Source organism: Aricia agestis, chromosome 2 (assembly GCF_905147365.1).
Source record: "Aricia agestis chromosome 2, ilAriAges1.1, whole genome shotgun sequence".
Classification (NCBI taxonomy): domain Eukaryota; kingdom Metazoa; phylum Arthropoda; class Insecta; order Lepidoptera; family Lycaenidae; genus Aricia; species Aricia agestis.
Window position 1 is genome coordinate 23,328,787 of NC_056407.1, and position 27,084 is coordinate 23,355,870.

A 27,084-nucleotide genomic window follows, 5' to 3' on the forward strand; every position below is an offset into this window, starting at 1 on the left:
TTCCAGCAAAACACCGAAACGTCACTATTCATATGCAATATTAAAACAAGAAGAAAATGTATCCAAGAACTGGGAAATCAAGAACAACAGCAAAGAGTCATCAGATAGCCTCAAACAGTTTATTCATCAAAATGAGTCACTGGGTCACATACGTAAAGAAAATGACACCACAAACAGCATTATTGTCCCAGGTCAGGACTCGACTGTGAAAGGAGACACCTTTACGTTGCTGGGACGTCACAACTCGAACAACATCAATATCAAAATGCAACATCAGCAAGGAATTATGCTACCTACAACATCAACATTGAATAACTTTATTAATACATCGGTCTCCATACCTAGCACAAAAAGAGACGATGGAGTGTACGGGACCATACAGCAACAGATTCCTGGTCCAAAGAAAGCGAACATCAATGACCATCGAGCAGTCGGTAGACGCCGCCAGAGGAGCCGACGGAGCGGACCAGTCCCGCGCCCGCACCCCCCGTCTACGCGCTGCCTGCACGCCTGTGTCGGAGCGAGGAATGCGCCTCCACAGCGACATCGACGGTCACATTCCCCAGATTTCCCCGGATAGACTAAATCTTTCCTTTTTACTACTTAATTTGTTAAATGTTTAGTTTTCGTTATCTCTTAAATTAATTTACGTTTATATTTTAGATTCTTTCTTTCTTTTAGAGTGGCAAGATGTACGGTTCACTAAACACGTACGGCTCGGAATGACATTGAGCCAGCACGTACATTGAACCGGCACGTTTGCTTACTCGTCATTTAAACTTGTACGGATCGGTATGACATTGACCGGCACGTATTAACCTTGTATAAATTTATGCATTTAAGCAGAACAGCAGCAGTGTTATAACAGAGCAATAACAGAGCATTATCAAGCATCAAGAGCGTATCATTTAACACCTATCAGCAGCATTAGCATCTCTATCAGCATCATCCAGCATCCAGCATCCAGCATCTGTAGGAGACAACCCCTACATATCCATAATTTGATCTATTGAGAATTTTAGATAGGGGGTTTAAAGCTAAGCAAAACCACAAGGGACTAAGTGAGTCACCTTGGAAAATGCCGCGTTTAATTTTAATTGGCGATGTACTGAGGGTGGTATTGACTGTTCTTAGATTAAGCTTAGTGGACCAATTAAGCATTAGGTGTTGTAGAAATTCTATTAAATTGTTGTTAACCTTATACATTTGTAGGACATGTCAATGCGGAACAATATCAAAAGCTTTTTGGTAATCTATGTACGCTCGTACATAGATTCTAAAATACATACGTTACGTATATAGGTTCTAAATGTTCATACATATAAATGTTCATATACGTACATAGATTCTAAATGTTCTTATGATCTTTTTTTGCTTGATTATGTATTTAGGCGTCAATAACAAGTTGTTCCTTACAGCCCATAGAACCTTTAGCGCAACCTTTTTGCTCTTCAGGGATTATTTTATTTTCTGTGATGTGAGTATTTAGTTTTTGTGTGATTATTGACGTAAGTAGTTTGTAAAGAGTTGGAAGGCATGTGATTGGGCGGTATTTCGTCGGGTTTTCAGTATCATTTTTATCTTTAGGCTTTAGGTATGTTATTCCTTGCATCATAAATAGCAGCACTGTTCTAGGGTCCTGAAGGGCTGAATTGAAGGCTTTGGCGATGTAGTGATGTGTTGAGGTAAAATACTTAATCCAATAATTTTGAATTTTATCTGGTCCTGGCGCCTTCCAGTTTAAAGTTTTTTTATGGCAAATGTGACATCATTTATATCTATTACGACTTCAGGCATTAGGTTAATATCGTTACATTCACTTGTTTCGGTACCAAGCCATGAAGCATGTACGTTGTGATGGACTGGTTTGGACCACATATTTTCCCAATAGTTAAGTTAAGTTCTTCTATGCTGGGCGGTTGTGTGATTTTAATATTTTCGGAATTTAAGTTTTGGTAAAAGAGTTTTTGATTATTTGTAAAAAGTGAATTATCCGTTCTTCTGGAGTTACTGATTTTAAGTCGACGGAGTCTTTTAGATTGGGCTTGTAGTTTTTGTTTTAGATTATCTAATAAGTCCACTATTTGATTTTCGGTGAGATTGTTACGATTTAATTTTCGTTGTTTTTTGTGGCTAAGATTTCCTTTAAGGTATTGTTTAAGCTGTCCAATTTCTTTTCGTAGTTTTTTAACTCTATTTTCAATTCGAAGTTGCCATTTTGGAATTTTTCGGTCTATTATTTTATCTAATGTATTATTTTCAGTGGGGTTGTTTTGTTTGGTATGTAGATTTGTAGTTGTTATCGCGGCGCAGTAAATAGCAGAATGAATTTCGTCTAAATCAGGTGATTCTTTTTCTTCTAAATGTTTTTTTAGTAATTTGTTTAATGTGTTTACCGTTTTTATTATTTTTCGTGTGATCTGGAGTTTTGGGATTACCGGCCTAAGTGTTGGATCAGTGTCAGCGTATTTAATTAACATTTCTGTAAAAAGTATTCCAATTTTGTGAGTTTCGGCTAATTCAGTATCAGCCGTGAGTATGTGAGCGTCGTTTGTCTCTAGTACGATTGCATGTTCTATAGAACAAGCTGTAGTTTCAGGGGAGTTTGAAAATGTAAGGGATGGATCGTTTATAGGTTGTGTTGAAGGATTAGGTAGAGTTAGATCGTCCGTTACATTATGTGGGATATCACTTATTGTATTATTTTGATCGTTGGGACAATCTAATTCAAGAGTGACATTTATTTTTATTTTGTTTCTTTCATGAATTGGTATTCTGTTATTTCGATGTATAACTCGGATTTGGTCTGCTAGTCTTTGCTCAGATATGTGGCTTAGTTCGGGGAAAGTTTCTGGGAATTTCTTATGGAGTGATGGTCTGAATGCTGTGAGGTTCGATTCGCATGATGTGACGATGTAGTAGCAACGGAGAAGTTCTCTGTTTATTTGGTCAGTCCATTTCATCCGTTGTCTACTTTTTCCAGCAAGAGTGGTTGGAGGAAGCATGTCCTGCAAAACACTTCTTACTGGAGTGTTTGTGAGATGAGGTTGGGTGAGAGTATTGTGATCTACGGTATTCGGATTAATATAATATTGAGAATGACTCGTAGAAGGTGTGATATCAGGAATGGGCACAGGATTAGAAGCTATTGCTTCTTGCGTAACATTGTCTGATATAGGAGATAAAGTAGTGGATCGTGATGAGAATGAGTTATTGAGCATGAATGACTGTGGTGGTGAGTGGAGTGATGGGAATAAGCTGACGGATGAGGTAGGTGATGAAGGATATGAGTAAGTGTTGCTTATTATTTGAAAATTATTGGTCTCTGCAGCAGTACTAGACTGGGCAGTAGGATGCGATACGGTGTCCCCCCCAGAATACGAGGGACAGCCCGAACCCGAAGGCCCGGGGCGGGATTCTCCGTTGCTTTTCGCGCTGGTACCCGCCTGGGGTAAAATATCTCTATTACGTAGTCGCATTATTTTTTACGTTATAACAAAACAAAATAAGAAGAGTTAACAAAAAAAGAAAAGATAGTAAAAGAGGAAATAAAGGTGGTGAAAATTAGACAAACCAAAAATAACAACGATTCAAAAACAAGTAGTGACGAGAAAGAAAGAACCGATGATCAGCCACGTGGGTTCCTCACCCCGAAGAGAGTGGGGTGGCGCACCCAAGTGTTGCCCGGGGACACCAACTAGGCTAGGGACCGGCTTCACCCCCTTATTAGCCCCCGCTCCCCTCCCGGTTGCGCCGACCCCGAGTCCTCAGGCGACTCAGAAAAACTTTGCGACTGTTGCTGGTCGCCCCGCACCTCCCCCGCAGGCGAAAACTAATGGGGCGAATGAGAGCCGCAAGGTTCCGAAGAGTCGCGAGACTGAGAGCCGCAAGGCTACGAAGAGTCGCAAGGTGGAATCTTCTCGGCTTGGCAAGGACGAAGGCTGGAGGTGCGATGAGGAGGGCTTCATACTGGTGGAGAGGAGGAAGAAGCCCGCCGCCCGCAACCATCGCGGCACCACACCATATGTACCTGAGCTGCGTCTGCGGAGCGAGGTCCCCGCGACGCCCCTGTACATATCCCGCCTGCACTGGTCCATGGAGGTCCAGGATATCGTGGACTACATCCAGAAGAAGACGACACTGCGCCTGAGGGTCGAGCGTCTGCAGTCTCGCCACAAGGTTAACTTTAGCTCCTTTGTGGTGAGAGTACCGACGAATCTTCTGTCGACTTTCGAGGCGCCGGAGTTCTGGCCGATGGATGTAGTCTATCGGAGGTTCCGGGGGAGACTCCGGAACGAAGCGAGTCACGTCGCCGGCAAAATGTGACAGTGTTAGTTTTTAAGTAAATATAAAATATGTATGTTAGGTTTAAGGTATTTACTATATAATTATATGTATGTTAGATTTAAGGTATTTGTTATATGGGCCTCTGATGCCTGAATTAAATGATTTGATTTGATTTGATTATTATTATTATTATTACTGTCTTCATTTCTAACCTATACTTTTTCTATTATTATCGAGTCAAATTGTATGCTTACCTACTTTGTCATTGCCATATTCATTAAATTTCAATTTAATTTTTTTACAATTTTCTATCTGTTACTATGAAGTAACAGATAGAAAATTGTAAAAAAGTTACTTTATGATAATGATATCATGAAGTAACTTACAACCCTAGAATAGATATTTTATATCCCTATAACATTTGCCTTAGTTCTATATATTTCCTTGATCAGTATTTCTAACAAAATACAAAGTTAACCCTATTAAAGCGACATGGAAAAAATTGCGTCATGACTCATGAAGAAGTTTCAATTACCCGTTACAAAGGGTCACACGTAACTCGAGCACGGGTCACTGATGAACATCAGTCAGAGATCATTAGTGATGCATCATAATGACGCTCGCAGCCCGTTTGTCACGCGTCCCCGCTGACGGGATATTAATTCAAAGGGTTATGTGATTTTATATGAAACAAGCGAGCTAATTCTTTATGCAAAACCGTTGTCAATTTGGAATTCATCATAGGCTGCGTGGCTTTGCTGGTGCTACCAAAAATATATTGTACTCACAAAGGGTTAAATAATCAAGTCCTTGTAAAAACACAAAAACACACATCGACGTATGTACTTTGTACTCTTAAGCTCTAATAGAAATCAGGCCTCTAGAGCCTCTCACAGAAATGCATACACGTAAAGAACAGATATATTATATTATGTATGTAGATATGTATGTATTAATGTCAGATGTATGGACAAGGAAGAGTCAAGTGTGGGTTTCAAATGTTCACTTTTAAGTTTTCAGTCTTTGTCAAATTCCATATATCAGTATTCCGTATAGCAAGAATATGTCTTAAGGAAAAATAATCCCGCCCGCGTGGACACAAAGTTGAAATGGGCCTTAACTCATAGCGGGGAAGAGAGATACTAGCAGCAAGGTAAAGGTAGGGGGAAGTGAGGAAGAGAGGTAGCGGGGAATATACTATCACGTACAGATTCCTATTGGACATAAATACACAGGAGGGATCGGACGCCGTCAGTTTACGTGACCTCCCGTTATTAAAATTCCAAATCTCGCGCGTCCTTATTTTTAATTGTTCTTAATTAACATTTTTTTGCTTCAGCTGTGGAAAGAGCTGATGTGATATTGTAAAAAGCTGTGACGGCTATTTTGATACAATAGTAAATTACAACACATAACTGTAATATGAAAAAAAATCTCAGCATATCAAACCCTCTAAGCATTTTAGAAATTCGTATAAATGATCACGATTTCATGCTCACAGAAATCGCACATTTTCCATATTATTATATGGAAAATGTGCGATTTATATTATTTATATATTCTGTACTCATCAAAATCACTTTCGGCGCAGTTTCTGGTACTATTCAATGTAAACATACAATCTAATATTTTTCCTATATTTTTCGTAAAGTAGATTCCATGTGAATAATACCAACATTTTTTTTTATGAAAGAAGGGGGCAAACGAGCAAACGGGTCACCCGATGGAAAGCAACTTCCGTCGCCCATGGACACTCGCAGCATCAGAAGAGCTGCAGGTGCGTTGCCAGCCTTTTAAGAGGGAATAGGGGTAGGGATGGGAAGAGAAGGGATTAGGGGAGGATACCGAAGGGAATTGGGCCAACGGTAAACTCACTCGGCGAAACACAGCGCAAGCGCTGTTTCACGCCGGTTTTCTGTGAGAACGTGGTATTTCTCCGGTCGAGCCGGCCCATTCGGTCCGAAGCATGGCTCTCCCACGTATAAATTTTGCTCTTTACAACAAAATTCAGTAGCGTTTTATAATTTTTCATTTGTTCTTTAATTTATCCCAAAGCGCTACTAAAGAAGGATCATTAAAACAAGAGTTCTCGCCCTAATGTTATTGTTTAAATTACTTTTTAAAAGGTCAAATTATTTTCCTGCGCGTAATATTTCCATTTTTCTGCATAACAAATGCCCGGGCCGTGAGCAGGCTTATTACGGTTCATACATTCTGAAATCAGCGCGTTTGTTACATCAACTTTTTATGGCAGTTTTCGAGTTGGATCGTGAAAAATTTGGAATAACAATGGTTTGTTTTAGAAAGCCTCTGTTTACTTTCAATTCTTATATTAATAATGAGATTAACATGTCTGTCGGTTACCACTTTACGCTAAAGCAGGACGTATTTGGATAACCTCCTCGGCTTAGCCAGTCCCGGCGCCGAGGGGAACGTTTCAGTTTTCCGAAGCGTTTCCTAACTTTTGTGGAAGTCCGGTTCTGAGGTAGACCGGCCGGTCGTGGAGGGAGTCCTGTGTTTGTTATATCCAGGACATCCTTCCTTTATACGGCTGAAGGCGAACCGCAGGTGGTTTTAGTGAGTAAGCCCGGCGCTCTTGCCGGCAGTCCCACATACCCCCGGGGTGCTTAAGCTTAACTGAGGCACATCCCCAACCCGGGGCACCCATAAAAGGATTCCCCTGCGCATAAAAAAATACCGATTTGGACGTAATTATATTTGTAAATAGGTTAATCGTAGAAAAGCATACAAATTTGTTATTGGCGTTAAAAATGTTGTTTAATCGGGCGATGAACCATCTAGCTTTTGGGTATACTAAACATAAATATCATGCCGTCTATTATACCTAATTGAAATCAGAACAAAATGTTAACTTATCGCTTGACCAAGTTTCAAACTGTTGGGCCGAGATAACAGACCGTGTTCAAATAAAACATATAAAGTCCTAACAAAACACACCCAATATCAAAATATTAAGAACACATGAATAATGAACCATCTTAATTTTTGCTTGCCTAGCCGATATGCTTTAAATTTAGTTAACTTTGACGCTTCTTAACTTTGGAAGATTTAGTACTACCTCATAATATGTCGTCATGTAAACTTTTCAACGGATAAAATTAAGGATTGGCATTAGGAAGGTTCTTTAGCCCTTATAATCCTTAGATTATAAGGGCTAAAGAACTCCAATACGCGAAGGTGACTAAAGCAAAATTGTGAATTTTGTAAATCATTTTTATACATGGAAACAAGCCCCGAATTTTTTAATTTTTTAAACGTAGATACTAAATTATATTTCCTAAGGTTTTACTTAGCTAAAACACGATATCTTAAAATTTTCTCTACAGAAAAAAATCACAAAGATGCATCTAATTTTCACGAATTTTTCATAATATATTGCTATAACCGTGCATTAAAGTGAGTTAATTTATTTTTATTTATTTAAGTAACACAATTCTATCTTATATCTATTTGAGAATGTACCTTAAATCTGCAAGGGTTGTCTGGTACACCTTAGAAAGTTCACCACGCGCGAAAACATTATAACTATATCCTTGGTAACACAGAATATGCTTATACAATCTTTTAACTAATAAGTTAATACATATAATATTTTAACACAATAAATTCTATCACTGAGGGACTGACCCGGCGGATCGATAGCATGTGACAGTGACATTGGTGCATTTTTACTGACAAAAACTGTTGTGGTCGCGCAGCTATTATGCAAGTGTCAAGTGGCATCCTTAACGACAACACGACACAACTGAATCAACGTAACTTTTAGCAAACCAACTATATCACTTTGATTATTCTCTTACTCCCGGCTTAGTGCCGCGTTTCGCCTGTCACTCCGCCCATCATGACCTGTAATCATTTCACCTCGTTGTCGTTACATTGTCGTCGTTTAATGAACAGGCCCATGCCCCTCCCCCCACGGCTGAGCGGTAATCAAGCCTCCGAGCCCCTGATTCATTACTTGTTACGTGTTAAAATGTCGCCCCCGAGACGAGTATTACAAACGATTTTAAATTGTTTTCCAAAAGTTTTATGTTTATTAACAATACAAAGCTTCTGCATTAGGGCTGAGAAATAAAAAGGCGAAACAACGATTGACTAAACTAGCATATTTGACGACCTCTTTGGCTCAATTGGTGGGCTGTTGGTAACTTGGTAGCTCAAGCCGGGGTCGCGGGTTCGAATCCCGCCGACGGAACAAAAAGTTCTTATAGTTCCTGAGTCATGGATGTGTATTAAATATGTGTATCATATAATAAAAATCTTAAATATATATATATATATATATATATATATATATATATATATATATATATATATATATATATATATATATATATATATATATATATATTATAAAAGTATTAAATAGATATATTTTCGTTGTCTGGTATCCGTCACAAGTCCTTCAGGTACTTACCACGAGGCCAGACTGACATGGTGTGAATCGGCCATTGATATTATATTATTATTATTATTTTCAAAAGAAACAAGCGAGGACGCGTAGCATAGTTTTCCTTTATAATTATAGAGATGCTGAATTGAATGACAGTAAAATGCATATTAATATCACAAAAGTGTTAAACTAGGAACATGTGAATGTCAGACATAAAAGTATTTCTTCCCACGTAAATTATTATTATTGTACAAAGTTTTGTTCTTGTCCGATACTTTAATAAACTAACAAGGACAAAACATTTTGTAAGTATAACGTCTGTATACACAATTAAGATCTTTTTATTTTTAAGGTTGTAAGTGTATGTTACATAATATCGTGTATCAGAGCGATATTATTTAATATAATACATAGTATTTCCTCAGTTATAATATGCGCCCCACTCACCTTGCTCAAGAACCACATTAATATTTATATCCTGCCGAATATGCTGATAATAAGATATCGAAAAACATGATAATGTCACAATGTTCTTATGTTTTTATTCATAATATTCTTTTTCGTTGATAATAGATAAGCGTATGTTTGTAGATTTTGTTTCAAATTACATAATACAACTTACTCATCTATTCTGCAAATACATTTTTATTTAAAGTGTTTTAAAAGTATTCGTGATCGAGCTTTGCTTGTACTTCAAGATATGAAAACATAATATAAATCTCTCAAAAATTGTTATTATAATAATTCAATCTTAATAGATTCATATTAGCAAAATTTTCCAAAAAATATCAAAAATTTGCAGCCGTGAGATTTATTTTAGCAATCATCACAAAGTATTTACTATTATTCTATTACTAGATGATATGTTGAAATTCGTATCACACTCCTCCAAATATAAATCTTCCCTAGCTTCCATAAACATTTCATGACTAAAATTATCCAAATCCAGCCAAATCGGTACAGCCATTCTCCAGTTTTAGCGAGAATAACTAATTTTAAATCCATTTTTACAGCCTCCATTTTCTTCTTAGTCATATTAGTATCAAAACTAATTTTTATCATCACAAATGACCTTCCCTCTGCACAGATTGGAGTTACCCGTTTTAATTAGTTCTATATTAAATATTCTATCGTTGGAGAGCACTAATACGAGTTCGTATTAGTTTCTCTGCGAGTAAGATTACATTATATTCCCCCGGAGATTCCACTGTCCCATACATTCATTTATTCATTAAAGGTAAACGTGTGTAGAGTCAAGTGCTGCCTCCTCCCGGCGGGATCCCCCTTTGTCTTGTCTACGCCGTATTTGCTACATGAGGTACTTTTTATATAATTTAAGGAAAATTGGTATTCCGAATAGGATTTTAATGAAATATGAGGTAAATATTTTGTGTAAATAGAATGTAATTCTTTGTTACGTTACATTTAAAATTTATTAAGATAATTATACAGAATGTAATAAAAGTAAGTTTTAATATTTTAGGGTGTGTATGTGTTCCTTTTAGAGAGTTCACTGTGATAGTGGCAGCGCCGAAAGACCAATTTTTTTTTTCATTTTTGTATGGACATTAAGCGTCCCAGCTTCACGAGTTTCCCCATACAAAAGTGAAAATAAAAATCTTTTATCGCTGCTGCTTTTACAGTGAACTCTCTATAAGGAATATATAGAGAGTTATGTATTTCTTATATATACATATAGACCCTAAAGTATTATGTCTATATGTATATATAAGAAATATATAACTCTCGGTTTTGTTACACCTTGTATAATAATTACATACTCGGAAAGTGACTCCGAAATAATATTATTTTAATGCAGTATTCACATACATGAACTTCTATTATTTTCTAATGTAAATGATTAACTAAATCTTATTCACCTTTGCGTACCTGTCCACTGTAAGAGCTCTTTCCACAAAATTTTGTTACTCTCATAAACAAAAAAAGAACAGACGGTACTTTAGACAAAATAAAGTGGGTATTAATTCACGCATCGCTGTCGCCGTGTCACGGTGACGCAGCGTGACGCGGCGGTTTCATAAGTCGCGTCACGCTGATGACTTGAAATTTTCAAGCGACGTATTTATACTGATCACCGTTTTGCACGCTGTCATTTATTAGGATCTCGTGTCACGTTACCGACGTGCTTAATTTTAAACAATGGAATAAAAAATATTATGCTACATGAAAGAATTAAACGACAAAACATTTAATTACATTAAATGATTTTATTTCCAGGACGGTTACTGAAATATTTTTCAAGGGAATATACCTTACGTTTTATAGCGCGTATTAAATGTTTACGCCTCAAGGTGAGGCGTAACTTTAACTAGAATTCAGCAGTAAAAAGCCTCGTCCAATCGGGGGCCATCATTAAAAATTTGATAAATATTTTCTCGTCGGGTTGTTTACGGGCGGTCCGTATCAATAGCCTTCATTATGTCTGCGTTATGTCGGCGAGGGTTTTTCTATTAAGTGCCTAATTAAGGTGCCCATTACGGCAAGGTGTGCGGTAGATCTCGATCATGAAGACGAGTTACTGCCCATTACGTAGACTTGGCTCCTAATCAGTAACTTTTATTGATACATTATCTTTATGGCGTAATTAAGTAATGTATTTCCCAACGTAATTGCTTTTATCATTTTACAATCTTATAACGGAGGTTTTTTATATGGCAGGTAATGTATTAAGTAAACGTATTAACAAAATGGATATAATATGAAGAATTAATTCATTATTTAAGTCATCCGTTCTATAGAGTCATGAATTTTTACAAAATAATTAAATCGCCATTTATAAATCCACTACAAAGAACCACTCTCAGTAAGGACTATTTCAATATTAATATTCTCTTCAAAACAAAATTATGTAGATCTAACATGATGATGTTTGAAATTATGAGCAAATTTAATAATTTCTAGAACATTTCAGCAGAAACATGTCACAACTTGTATTCAGTCGTAGAAATACAATTTATTACTCATTTAGCTTGCGGCTTGCTATAGTTTTGCTGGACGTCATAATTTACGACTATTTTCTATTCTACGTGCGCTGTGCAGTCTAAGGTACAAAGAGCGAGCTCCAACTAATGCATGGCTTCCTAGTAGGTAGTTGTGAGTAGGTATAGGCTCGTTGAAATTTAATTTTGTGTTCAACCGATACTTGGAATTTTGTTATAAAATAGTAGGCTATTTAACATGGAAAATACGTGCAAAGTGAATATTTATTGTGTATTAAATGTGATTTGGTATAATATTATATTATGCTATAAAAAATATAATATAATAACTAGATGACGCTCGCAACTCCGTTGCGCCAAAATTCGTTTATCGCACGGGAACCGTACATTTTCTCTGGATAAAAAGTATCCTATATCTTTTCCCGGTACTCAAAGTATCGCCATGCCAAATTTCAGCAAAATCAGCTCAGTGGTTTGAGCGTGAAGAGATAACAGACAGATGGACAGGCAGACACACTTTTACATTTATAATATTAGTATAGATATTATAATATTGCGGCAATGTATAAGAGGAAACACGAATAGAAAGATGAAATATTATGATTGTACGGCACCTCTACCTTTACCTGACATTTTACATGTTGCCGGCTCTTTTACACGAAAGTGCGGCTAACGAGCTTAAAAAACAGAAAAATGAGGCAGAACTTCTCCCTAAAAGAAACTACAAGAAACTTGGAGATTACACTCTTGGAGTTTAATGATATAATAATTACAGCTGGATGGCTGTACAGAGGTAGTTTCGAGGAAAATGCATTTTTCAAATTTGAAGGCATGATTTCATTTTATTAAACTGTTTATCGTTACAGATTATTTTTAATAAACATCGGACATGACAGCTACATATAGAGTCAGATTAAACCTAAAACTGTTTAATTCAAAAGCTATTTAACAGCAAAACTATTTAGCTTAAACTTATGCGCCATAAAATTGAGAAGCGACTCAGAATACGCTGAAATGTGCTCACGCCGCGCTGTATAAAGTTGGGAATGAAATTCACACGTTTATTATAACAAATTTTATTATGTTTACAGTTCAGATGTAAATTCGTACTCCGCCGGCTGCACCGCGTCTCTCCGCGAACTTCACAAAAGATGAATCCCGCGTTTAATATGACATGATAGTCGTTTTGTACGAAACTTGTTTTAATGCTAAGAAAACTGCTGTTTCACGTATAGTCACATTCTCTTATTCGCTTTATGCATACGAGTATACAAGTATCCGCCTACATGATGCTCCAAAAAGTATTCGTACTTTATAATGATTTTTAGGGTTCCGTACCCAAAGAGTGAAAACGGGACCCTATCACTAAGACTTCGTTGTCTGTCCGTCTGTCTGTCTGTCTGTCTCCTGCTGTATCTCAGGAACTGCTATAGCTATATTTCTGAAATTTTTACAGATTGTGTATATCTGTTGCCGCTACAACAACAAATACTAAAAACAAAATAACATTCATATTTAAGGGATTCCTATACAAGAAACGTGATTGTTTTGGCCTTTTTTGCTCGTAATCAATAATGACAACAGCTAGCCACTAATAACGTTTACAAAATTGTTAATTATATTCGTGCTTTAATATTTTTTCGCTCTATAACGATAAGGAACACTTCGTGCGCGAGTTTGACTCGCGCTTGGCCGATTTGTTAATGTAATTAATTAACACACAATTTGATAAAGTGTATAGAATGAACCGAATTAAATTTTCGTAGCCGTTTGAGTAATTTAATATTAATAAAATCGGTTTAATAAAGACGGTTCCATAAATACGGTTAATAAGCCACAGCAAAGGCTAGCTCGCTGTCACAATGTAATTGTATGCGGGGGTTGGCGGTTGATTTGCGGTTCGGTTGCGTTGCGGTTAGGTTACGTTGCGTCATTCCGTGACGTGACTTTGACGCGAAATTCTTGACAGCTGCGGAATTGGTATATATAATGAGCACCGAATCCGAGGCTTTGTGTTTACGATTTAATTTACGTCTTGTTAACTTCGTCGAAGTAACAAAGGAAAACAATACGTCGGAAAAAGTTTCGTTTCGTCGTGGAGTGAATCTAAAATTGTCGGTTGTCATTAACCTGCTTAGTGCTGGAGTTCTGCGCATTAGTGTTCACTGAATTAGTTCCTATTTTTCGCTGTAAGTTGGCTTTGTTACAATACATATTATTGTAACTTGTAAGGTTGCACGTTTACCGATTTTTGTAGGGAACTTTAGATACTGTTTATGTCATCAGCCTTTAAGCACATGTAGGGTTTTTGCAGATGACTTAATCAATAAAAACAATGTTAAAGAAACCTTAAAGAACTAAAGGAATAAGTGAATATTAACATTATAATTGGTTACAAATAACATCGAGTTATAGTCGATTCTGACCATCCCCACAAATCTGACAATAAAACGCGGACGTAGTAAAAACAAAATCACGTTAACGCACGAGCTAAACATATTAAAATGTAGTTAGTTCATTGAGATGTGGGTCAGACCCTCGGCAGATAAGGCGGCAATAAAGTCAGTCACGCTCGACGGCGCGGGTCCCGGGACTTTCAATTTTACCCCACATACTCAGCTCTCTGGTTTTGCATTTCGTACGCTGAATTACTTTTGGATATGTCTGATTTGCATTAAATTATGGCCTCGTTGACGTAAAGTTTGGGTTGAGTCTCGCTGTACTTGATAATAGAGTCCTTGATAATAATCTATACATCTATACATACATACATACATACATACATACATACATACATACATACATACATACATACATACATACATACATACATACATACATGTATGTATGTATGTATGTATGTATGTATGTATGTATGTACGTACCTACCTACCTACCTACCTACCTACCTACCGAGAGCCATGCTTCGGCACGATTGGGCCGGCTCGACCGGAGAAATACCACGTTCTCACAGAAAACCGGCGTGAAACAGCGCCTGCGCTGTGTTTCGCCGTGTGAGTGAGTTTACCGGAGGCCCAATCCACTACCCTATTCCCTTCGCTTCCCTTCCATCCCTACCCTCCTTTATTACCCTATTCCCTCTAAAAGGCCGGCAACGCACCTGCGGCTCTTCTGATGCTGCGAGTGTCCATGGGCGACGGAAGTTGCTTTCCATCAGGTGACCCGTTTGCTCGTTTGTTATTTCATAAAAAAAAAACATACATACATATAAATAAAATTGCAGTGTCTGTTTGTAATATTGAAAGAACTGTTTTTTACTACATGCATATGAATCTATATACGCTACATACACCAAAACAACATTTTTTGCAATTTTTGTCTGTATGTCTGTCTGTCTGTCTGTCTGTTTGTTCCGGCTAATCTCTGAAACGGCTGGAGCTATTTTGCCGGGACTTTTTTGGTAGATAGCTGATGTAGTAAGGTGTAACTTAGGCTAATTTTTAACCGACTTCCAAAAAGGAGGAGGTTATATTTTACTTTTTTCATATTTGCTAGCGGACTATCCATCTTTGTTATTATACTATGTTGACGCGGACGAAGTCGCGGGCAACAGCTAGTCTATACATCTATACATATAAATAAAATTGGAGTGTTCGTTTGTAATATTCAAAGAATCATTTTTTACTACATGCATATGAATGTATATACGCTACATACACCAAAGCAACATTTTTTTCAATTTTTGTCTGTATGTCTGTCTGTCTGTCTGTTTGTTCCGGCTAATCTCCGAAATGGCTGGAGCGATTTTGACGGGACTTTTTTGGCAGGTAGCTGATGTAGTAAGGAATAACTTAGGCTTCTTTTTAACCGACTTCCGAAAAGGAGGATGTCAACCGATGTACGGGAACAAATATTAACTAAAGTTTACGCGGACGAAGTCGCGGGCAACAGCTGGTCTAATAATAAAATGTTGCAAACAAAACTTATCCAGTATTAAAATTCGTAACACAATAATTACGAGAAAACGTAAAAATTAAATTGCTTAACATGGGTTTTTAATTGCAATATACGTATGTAACAATGCCTCCCCTGTTTAACCCCGTTCCCTTACAAAGGACAATAATAAATGTGGCGTTCCCTTTGCCGATTATGTTCTGTTCGTATCGCAGTTCCGGATCGGAGAGTTTTTACAAAACGCACGTCGTGACGTCACACGTACCGCGTATTTCGGAATTCGGAATACACATTTTGTTCTATTTCGAAATTCAAGTTTGGAATTCGAACGTTTTGTGTAACAAAGGTATCAGATACAGATATGACTGTACCGATGGCTCGATAATAGCTCGTTGAATTCAACACAATATGAATTTTGCTGCTGAATATATTTTGTGTTATCTGATAACAAGGGACAATATTATTGTGTCAATTAATTAATTAATTAAAATATAATTGTAAATAATATACTGTATAATATTTTTATACATTTGGGTGTGCAATGTTTTTTTTAAATATTGGTATACCACTTTTTATAAAACTTTTTATTAACATTTTTCTAAATTTTAATACAAATCGTTACATTTTTCCGAAAAAAAAAAAGTTTGTCCTTGTTTAGGACTTGAAGCATGTCCGTACCAAGCACAGATCAAAATCCAATGAATAGTACAGACCATAAAGTTAATATACCTAGCGGAATAGAGCAACAATCTCGAGCTGTCAAATGAAATCGACATTGATTTACGTATGTGTGCAAAAATTTGTTTACGTACACTCACACAAGCATCTTTCTAAGAGATTAAATTGTCAACGTGCCGATAAGTGCCAACTGGACGTCAAACAGATGAAAAAAATTGGTTCTGCTGTCATGTATCACACGTCTCTTTTTACCACGCAGTGTTACTGATAGTGACATCTCGCTTGCTCAGGCCTTAAGTTTGTTTCTCTATTACGCTAGGTATATTAACTTTATGGTGCAGATATCCATACTAATATTATAAATTTGAAATCTGTCTGTTACCTCTTCACGGCCAAACCACTGAACCAATTTTGCTGAAATTTGGTATGCAGATACTTTGAGTCCCGGGAAAGGACATAGGATACTTTTTATCCCGGAAAAATGTACGGTTCCCGAGCGATAACCGAATTTTGGCGCAACGAAGTTGCGGGCTTCATCTAGTAATATAATATACTTTCGCGTTTAAAATGGATTTAATTTAATCAAGAATTATTAGAATAAACTCGTAAATTACTTTCTGGGATAAACTGAAATGAACTCTAAGGTTACTAATAGCCTCCACTAAGCATCATAAAGCTACCTTTCACCGAACACGCTGCACGTGAAGTTCACGGAGAAACAAGCATTACCATGCGAGTAGTTGAAATCTGAAATCTTAATAGCCGTTCGAGGGAGAAAACTAGGCAATTTACATTCGCCGTACCGAGTTTAGAGACAGCATTATCTACTGGTTTTACTGACAATACGTCACGTGACCCCGTAGATCGCTAAGTGTGAACTAAATTGGCGATATTTTACGAGCCAGCCGTTCCCGCGGCTGTAAAGAGTGGAGTTTGTGGCAATTTTACGATTGTTATTCCTCCGACCTGCACCCTTATTGCGGGAACGATATCCGGTAACGAGGTCGCCTCTAGATTCATGTACTAGCGAGTTACGTGCGAGAATTACGACGAAAATGCGTATAAGGTGTGAATAATTCGAGTTATACAACTTTGTCATATTACTTGTTCGTGGTGATGTCTAAGCCAAGGGCTAAATAAATATGCGTTTTACGGTAAGATTATTGGCAATTGATTTGCTACAAAAATTCTTATTATTGTTGATCTACTAGAAACAACAAAATAGATAGGACTTAACTACCACCAACAGAATTACTGCCTATGGTTAGGTAGTTCGCACTATCATATACTATAATTAAGTACTTTCTAAAGAAAGTTTTTTTGAAATATCACTAGTTAACTTTGCTTACGCCTCCGTGGTCTAGTGGTATAGAGCGCGGCTCTCGACTCGGGGGTCGTGGGTTCGATTCCCGCGTTGGAAAAATGTTATTTCCAAGTTTGGTTAGGACAATGCAGGCTGATCACCTGATTGTCTGACAAGTAAGATGATCCATGCGTCGGATGGGCATGTAAAAAGTCGGTCCTGCGCCTGATCTCTCGCCGGTCGTGTCGGTCTTCCGTCCCACTGGGTTATGAGAGTAAAGGAATAGAGAGTGCTCTTGTGTACTGCGCACACACTTGGACACTATAAAATTACTGCGTAGCTAGCCTGGTTTCAACGAAACCGGCCACCGTCACCGAAACCGGTGTGGGAGCTATTATTACTTTGCTTAGTTATATTTTAAACATTAAAACCCCTTCTAAATATAGAATGTGAAAACAATTTCCACCTTTATTATTTCAAAATTTACATACTTTAACATAAGCCCGTGCCTTATCTTTAAAATATAGCCCGCACTCGATTTACGCCAACTCTTAAACACACAAAAAATCTTTGAATTATAGTATGTACAGTTTTCGCAAACATACAAGGTCAATGAAACTAACTAACGTATTCAAAAGTAGAGGCTGGAAAATTACGCATTAAATGAATGAAAGCCGAGAACTGTAAGTAGCTCGAGAATTTTTTTCAAAGACTAAACCCGAGACTGCAATCCCACTTAATTTATAATTAAGATGTCTACAAACGTAACCATAAAAACGGTTTGGCGTCGTGCGTAATTCGAGTTAATTGTCGTTTCAAACGTTAATAATTTTACCGTCCAATAATGATAGTAAAGTGCTTTATGTGTATAAGACATCGCTTAGGCAACTAACAAACCGCGCCGTTATATTCGAGTTTACGAGCCGAAACTCAGTTAAAATCCGTCGAAATTCGAGCGAGAACAAAATGAAATTAAAGTTGCGTAACACCGAGACGGGCTGTCGCGGGTTGACATATAAAGGGGAGAACCCACTAAGCTCACTAGTAATATAATATATACCTAATACAGTAAATTAGTAACAGTAGTATTAAGTAATAATATTATTTCAATTATCCTTGGTGCGAAATCCTAAATACAAAGATAGCAAAAAAAGGATATGGGCGAATAGCCCATAGACAGCCCCAAATTACATAATAAAAAAAATAGTAACAGCCAATCTTGTAGCGTATATAAAGATCGGTTTGTCGGCATCAGCTGCAAGGAAATTTCAATTATTGATTCTGTGAGTTATTTAGGTGTTTTTGAGAAAAATAAACGTTCTAGCTAAACAATATTCTTAATAAATCACACAGTTTTACATCATTTACTACTTTTATTTGCTATTACCAATAATAATAAACTTTTTATTTCTTAATGTACCATCGAAGATACTGATTCATAGGCAGATAACGTACCTACGTTATTTGGTCAGGTTCTGTCAATTTTTTTTATATGGTAATGTTAGTCGCTTGAATTTGACATAACGCGACCAAATTACGTAAGTCCGCCGATCTGCCTATGAACCAACTTTTCTGATAGTATTTGCAATAAGCATTATAAAAATTGTTAAAGCAATATACATTTTCAGCAACTAATTAAAAAATTAATGCATATACAAGACTACGTGTCATAGCACTCTGTTTAATAATAATGACTTTGCCTAGTGCGTACACGCCCTAACGCAGCCGCGATGCTACCATTTTGAATTTGTGTAGTGGTAAACGTTATGGTTGCCGAAATTTGATTAGCGCTAATTCTGACTAAGTTTCATTGCCGTACAGAATCAAATGAGAGAATTAATATCTGAATAGAGAGAACATAATATTTAAGGTATCATAAGTCTTACCTACATGCGTTAAAATATACATTATGCCTAACCTTCATAATAATAATAATAATATAATAATATCTATGGACGCTTCACACCACGTCAGTCTGGCCTTGTGGTAAGTACCTGATGGACTTGTGTTACAGGTACCAGACAACGGAAATATATTTAATACTTTTATACTATACATATATTTAAGATTTTTATTATATGATACACATCCATGACCCAGGAACTTTGAAAACTTTTTGTTCCGTCGGCGGGACTCGAACCCGCGACCCCCGGCTTGAGCTACCAACGCGCTCACCACTGAGCCACAGAGGTCGTCTGCGGCTCTAAATAAAAAGCTGCACAGTGCAGAGGTATAGCTATGCCGTGTTTTGTCTTTATCTTTCAAGCGACTTTACCAATAATTTGACAAGGACAAAACAAAGTATGGCGTGTTCGTAATGATTATTGTAATATGCGTACTTATTTGAAATAATATTATAAATACTTTTTTTAAACAAATGTATGGTTAGTTTAACTTTCCAATTTTAACCTAAGACTGTCTAGTGGTTATAAATTCGTTTGAAGCATCCCCTCTGATTTGTTATTTATTCGTCGTGTTGACGTGGCGTTGGTATTTACCGTGTACTCAAGTTTCCGCCTTGCGCTTTAACTATTCAGCCTTCAGGACAATATCTAATGAGTTTTAGTATCAAATTATTCATCATATTACTTGGTACAAGTTTTTGGAGTCTTATGAGGAAGCGAAAGTTTGTTGGTTAAAAATTTTCTTAATATTTTAGAGACGTGTAATTTGGCACAATTATAAATGCAACAGTGAAGTATACCTTATAGTGTATACGGAATTTTTCGCGGAAAACTATACAGTTTTAAAGCTCTTTATATGCAAGCAAGTATAACGTCTTTATAGCGACACTATTTAGTAATAGCAATTCGTTTATAGCACGGGTACCGTACATTTTCCGGGGAAAAAAGTATCGTATGTCCTTACCAAGGACTCAAAATATCCCCATACCAAATTTCAACAAAATCAGTTTAAGTTGTTAAGGCGTGAAGAGTTAAAAACCAGACAGACAGACACACTTTCGCATTTATAATATTAGTATAGATATGGATATTGGATAATTAATAACCAGTTTGGTGCAGATATACTGTCTTATTGCGTAACAAATGGGTACTTGTGAAATTGATTTACATTATGGTCACAAAACGCGTCAGTCGGCCCTGACAATGTGCAGTCCATTGTAATTCGGTAGGTTAAACTGAATACTAGCCTAATTGCTTTAATACATGCTTAACATATCAACGTGCTTAGCTATGAGTTATGGTGGCCGGGTGTGACACTGTGACGTTGACAGACATATTTTAGGGTTAATTAATTGTAAGACAAAATATATTAAGATTATTTAAGCGCTAGTTTTGAAGTTGGCAGTTTAATCGTCGTTTAACTAAGTTTCACGCAGTATTAGGCTTAGGTGTTGCTGTATGTTTGGTGTTTTGGATGTTTTAACAATAGTTTTGATGTTCTTTATGTGACATGATTAATTAACAATTTTTTTTGTGTGAGTATTTACCTACTTTGGATGTATATACATAATATAATGTCGAGAGATCGGCATAAAAATGTCCCCACTTTAGTATTGATGGGTTTTTTAAATCACAACGTTGACGTAATAAATGGCATTACTTTTCTGTCAAAATATGAAGGTATCCGGAGTTTCGAAATACTTAAGGCTGGCCGCATACACATGTATTCCGTATTCGGAAATCGGAAAGCATGGAATCAGTAGAAATACACGTACGTTTCAGTTGCATGCCGGCGCGTTTAGCGCGAAAAAAAAACTAACGCTTTGCGCTAGTCTCACGGAATTCCTAATGGTAATTCCACATTAGAAAATCGCATACGGAAAACCTGTGTATGCGGGCAGCGTTAAACTCCAAAATACATAGACAACATATATAATAGTATCTATGATGCCCAAGGTTGCAAGCGTCAACATTTTTGACGCAACTCCATCATTCAAATTACGCACGTACCGCTCAGCGCGCATCTTGAATTTTTTTCTCAAAGTAATACGTATCTACGTATCCGTATACAGGTTTCGTAAACTTTTTATTGCAACTCATTAATGCATAGACAGCGTAGACAATATCTATGATGCCCAAGATTGCAAACGTCAAATTTTTGACGCAATTCCGTCATTCAAATTACGCACGTACCGCTGAGCGCGCGTCTTTGTTCGTGATACTCTATTGACCTCCCCATCTTTATTAGACGCTTTCAATTTTGTGTCAAAGAAAATTGGGTTTTCAATTTTCGCCGAGCGGGTGCTCGGTAAGGGCTAAATTTATGCGGGTATGAATTTTATAGTCGCACCGTATCTGATTGCGTTTTGTACGTGTAAATGTTTTTTACAATATATTGCGTACTTGGGCTCTATAAAATATGTTACGTAGGCTACAGCCTACGCACATTGAGATTAAATTTTATATTGCTATATTTGGGAAAATAGTTTATTAAAAATAAATAAGTATCGTACTGTATCATGCCATAAATACAGGGTGAGCAAAAAATCCAAATACTTCCCTCCCTATATCATAACAAAAAAGTTATAATGTGAAGTCGAGATTATTATCATAAAGAATATTTATGATACTTTATGATAGCACTTTAATACGGCGGCCTATAAGTCTCGCCGTATCTGAGGTGTCCTGGATACGGTCTCAGGGCACCGCCCCGCTCGTCTATCTAATGTACATCGTAAGTATATTATCTTAGTATGTTTGTATATAAAAAGGACCAAAAAGGTTTTTTAAAGTTCGTTTGTAAGGCTTAATAATCAAGGATAGCTGTTATTTTTATGTTGTTTTTGTAAGTATGCTTTATGAATAAGTTATGTTCAAATATTTAAGCATGCCTTTTTATAATAATTGATTATATAGTTAAATGACGTATCGTTGTTAAGATTAAGCATAATGTTTATCATATTATGTAGCACTAAAATATTTTTTTTTCACATAATGATACAATACACAGGGTATTTCCACGTTTGACACAAAATAAATAATATACAGTAGAGAGTAGACCGTCTTCATACTAAACTATTCAGGAATACAAAAACATTTTTTTTCTTGTCCCCCTAACGTTGTCAGGGCTTGTTGTTATCGTTTATCTTTATATACTTATTATACCATAAAATATTCAAAAACATTGATATCATTGAAGATACCCCATACTAGCAAAACAGTATCAAATCGCCGGAGTATAATTTTGTATTGCGCTTGTTTAACTATTATTATTTAGCAGAGGTGCACTCAATTGGTGGCACCCACTAGTGTACACTGGCCAATAAATGTGTTGAAGATTTTTACTGATTTATCTCACAAGTGGCTACGCTCTACTGAATAATATTTATACTGTGCTCTTAAAAAAAGGTAGTATAATAAGGGTGACTGACCTTTACTCGCGCCGTCCGGACCCCGTAGTATGGAGCACTCTTCTATAGTCCCGAACGGCGTGAACAACTGGCGCACATCCTCCTCCGTCTGCTGTTTACTGAGCATACCAACGAACAGCTTCCGATCTGCAGGAGAAGGCACAGTCAGTGTGACGTCATCACAAGCTACCGGTGTAACATTCAGCCACACCACATAAGCCCAGCGGTGGTGCGTGGAGCGGCGGGCTTTCCCGTGCCAATTGCCAATTAACCCCATTGAGCCGTGCAGCGTGACCGGGTGCCAGTGACGGGAACGAGTTCAGAGTCGCGATTGTCAGAGACGGGTTGGTGAGGAGGGCCCTTACGGTGTACTTTGAGATTTTATGACAAATCGTGACTCTAAATTTAAAAATTTTGACTGACAAGGCGTTGCAAAGAGATCGTGCTGCGTGCGCTCAAGAATTCCGTGCTCATTACAAATTTAACATTGACATTAACGCTCGCTATAATTAATGAAGAGAGGTTACGAGTGTACAATTTCTGAACGCACAAGTTTTACCAACACCTTGTATGACCGCCGCATCGACACGCGATCCAACGCTTCACCAATGATGACACAAAAAATAACAACCACAGCTCTCTATAAAACACATAAACACACAGTTTTAGTTAAAATGAAACAACGAACAAAATCCAAATCCAGACCAACACATAATTAGCACATTACACTAAACTGATCCACTTTCAAACGCAGAGGGTTCCGTAAATGTAACAATATCTAGGGCGTGGGCTGGGGCGTACTTAGGCAAGGTCGATCTACGGAATCCTCGATCTTCGATTAGCTCTGTCTTGTTATATCGGCCTCTGTTTTGGGGTTGTCTGTCTGTGTGAAGCGCGGCACCCAGTACGTTGATCCTCAAACAACTAAACTAGCGGCAAAGTCTGCGAGTTAGCAATTGCGCTCTTTACAAAATCAACGTCATTTCAACAAATTAATGACAAAATAACATTGAGTACACTAATTACTTCTCGAAAAATGAATACGAAAATAATTTTTACAGCACGACGATAACTAAGTGCACAGTGAGGTTTACTATGTTCGAGTTCGAATCTACGTGAGTTCGAGGTGAGATCGACTTGGAAATTCAAAATTAATACGAAAAATACACACAAAATTCTTTCCAGACCTTCAATTTATTTCGCGATTCGAATATATTGTAGACATTATTTATTTATGCAGAATATAATATTATTTGGGCACCTTGACTTTCGGAGGAGCCAGACGGTTTTTAAAATAAATTGAAGCTCTGTAACATAAAAATTATAACTTGGGCGTAAAAGAAAAATGAGTTACGAACGTAAAAAATTATAAAAATTTTCACCACAAACTTTTATCAAGTCGTTTAGGAACTGACACTGATAATTTATTTAATTAATGCCTTTGAAATTGAATCCACTTCCCCCATTATCATGAAGGTACAGTCGTCAACGTAATCGTTAGGGCGTTATACTAATTAGGGCAATCATATTTGTGCGGACGACATCCCTACTTTCATAATTTTGGAATTATTTTATTATATTTCCTTCAAAGTTATTGTCGTTGCCCAAATCCGAAAGTTATTTTTGACTACGTCATGTTTTATTCTATCTCAATCATAAAGTTAATATACCTAGCGAAATAGAGCAACAATCTCGAGCTGTCAAACGAAACCGAAATTGGTTTCATTTATGTGTAAAAATATGTGTACGTATACACTTACACAAGCATAATTGAACATGATTTCTATGATATTAAATTGTCAACGCGCGGCACGTGCCGACTGGACGTCAAAAAAAGAGTGCTGCTGTCATGTATCACACGTCTCTTTTTACCACGCAGTGACATCTCTCTTGCACAGGCACTTTGTTTCTCTATTCCGCTAGGTATATTAACTTTATGGTCTCAATACGACTCAGTACGACACCGATTAACCTATTTTCAGTTTATCTTAGTTTAGTAATTAAATCGATCTCATGAGGCTGTGGTGAAAAGTCTCGAGCTCTTGTAGATTCGACGTGAACCGTCTCACTTCGCGCTCTATTTGACAGACAGTGAACAGAACAGCCTAGGGCACGCACAACAAACGCTACCTTTGTCCGCCTATGCGCGCCTCCTTCCCTCCTCCCCTGTAACACAAAAACAAGCTACACACGCATATTCCACCGCTCGACTTCAGTACTTATGTATACCGTGTGCGTCTAGGGCTAATTAAACTATGTTAAGAGTAAGTGATACAGCAAAAAAAAAAATACAAATTATATAGAGATTTTACATTAGATATGTACAAAAAAGAAGTAAGAAAGAGTATTGCAACCAAAAGTATGTTTAATAATAGGTACATAAAATGTAATACATAAACTTAATAATAGTTATTTTTTCTGAGTAGTAATTGTCTTACTTGGTTAAAGTAGTTTATTAATAGTAAAATAATTTAACCATACCACAAAATGACTAGTTATAAAACATAATATTTATACGTGGGAGAGCCATGCTTCGGCCGGCTCGACCGGAGAAATACCACGTTCTTACAGAAAACCGGCGTGAAACAGCGCTTGCGCTGTGTTTCGCCGAGTGAGTGAGTTTACCGGAGGCCCAATCCCTATTTCCTTCCCTACCCTCCCCTTCCCTTCCCTACCCTCCCCTATAACCCTATTACCTCTTAAAAAACCGGCAACGCACTTGCAGCTCTTATGATGCTGCAAGTGTCCATGGGCGACGGAAGTTGCTTTCCATCAGGTGACCCGTTTGCTCGTTTGCCCCCTTATTTCATAAGAAAAAAACGATACAAATTTTGAATTTTGTGACTCGCCTCTCGGCTTGGACGATAGTAATACCTAAATCTATTTCTGAATACAAATTATATATGAATGTACGATAGAATTACGCAGGCTCAACCCTGATTAAGATATATTTAGACCGGATTAAAGTCATGCCAAATTTAACTGTTTACAGATGAGTTCATTAATGTTATTAACTGAAAATTAACTTCGAATTGATTTACGTTTTAGAGTTAAGGACGCTAGGCCTTATACTTTAAAGCCACTAGCGCTTTGTTCCATCCTTTTAGTTTTTAGTTACTTACATACAGTACAAAAATAAGTCACTCAATGCTACAATGATCTTGTCGCGTTTATATTTACGCTCTTACTTATTCCTATAAATGCTCGATAAGTGAACCCTTAACCACCTACCACCGAAAAAAAAACACCTACCACCTATTCCTGTAACTTAAGCACCTACTTGCGGAGACCACGCACGTATCAATAACCCTGAATTCAAGTTTATATACAGCTATAGAATTAACAAAATATTTAAATGAGTTAAGTACTTTTTAACACATATCGAAATATTTGAATTTAAAAATACGTTGCGGTGTCAGAGACCGCTGGTAAGTGGTTAAGGGTTGCAACAGAAAAGGATAGAAATAGCTGCTAGATGAAGTAATCATTTAATGCACTAGTATAAACAGTCGACAATCGAATCTGTCACGATGTCACAAGCGGTTTAATATTAATGCGCCCGGATTAATTAATGGCGTAATTGAGTAATGTTTATACCCGAGTTATTACCGGTATATTAAATTTGAGGATGTTGGTTAAATATTTTATTCATAGTTAATTTATAGCGAATTTAATATTTTGGAAAATATCATAAAATATTATAATTTCCTTGTAACCAAGGCTTAAATTCCAGCGTTTCAAACATTTCAAACCGGTGGTAGGCATCGTAGTTTCTACGTTCTGCCGACTTTCAAAAAGTGTATTCATGATACATATTTTGAATAAAAATATATTTTATTTATTTCTCGGCGTGTAAAAAGCAAAAAAAAAAAATACAACACTTAGCAAAATATCTTATATAAAGTATAACTATCTTAAAAATTTTATGTTTGTATATCTATACTCTGTTTCTGTTTATATATGTTGATATGCTTAATATCAACAGTAATAAATAGAAACACACTTTTTACTTTGCAAATTAATTAGACGTTGTTAGTCTTCATTTCTAAATCAATATAAGTGAGGATCTCTTTCCATATTTCGCATACCAGACTCGTATAAATATATAAAAGGCTTAGCATTTCGTTAATTCCAATTAACAGATCAATACATCGCGATTTGCAACATCAGAGCCGGGTTCAGTCGTTTCGATGGGTTTTTATGTTTATTAAAC

The 27,084-nt window shown here is 36.9% G+C and overlaps 1 protein-coding gene across 4 annotated transcripts in view; it reads right to left on the reverse strand.

Annotated features, from left to right (window-relative positions):
• Positions 1 to 27,084, reverse strand: part of LOC121739845 (CUGBP Elav-like family member 3) — a 604,208-nt gene that overhangs the window by 124,774 nt on the left and 452,350 nt on the right. For all 4 annotated transcript variants that reach the window (XM_042132430.1, XM_042132431.1, XM_042132433.1 and 1 more), the window contains one exon: positions 22,893 to 23,018. In XM_042132430.1, coding sequence (XP_041988364.1) covers positions 22,893 to 23,018 — 126 coding nt within the window. The remainder of the gene's footprint in view (positions 1 to 22,892; positions 23,019 to 27,084) is intronic.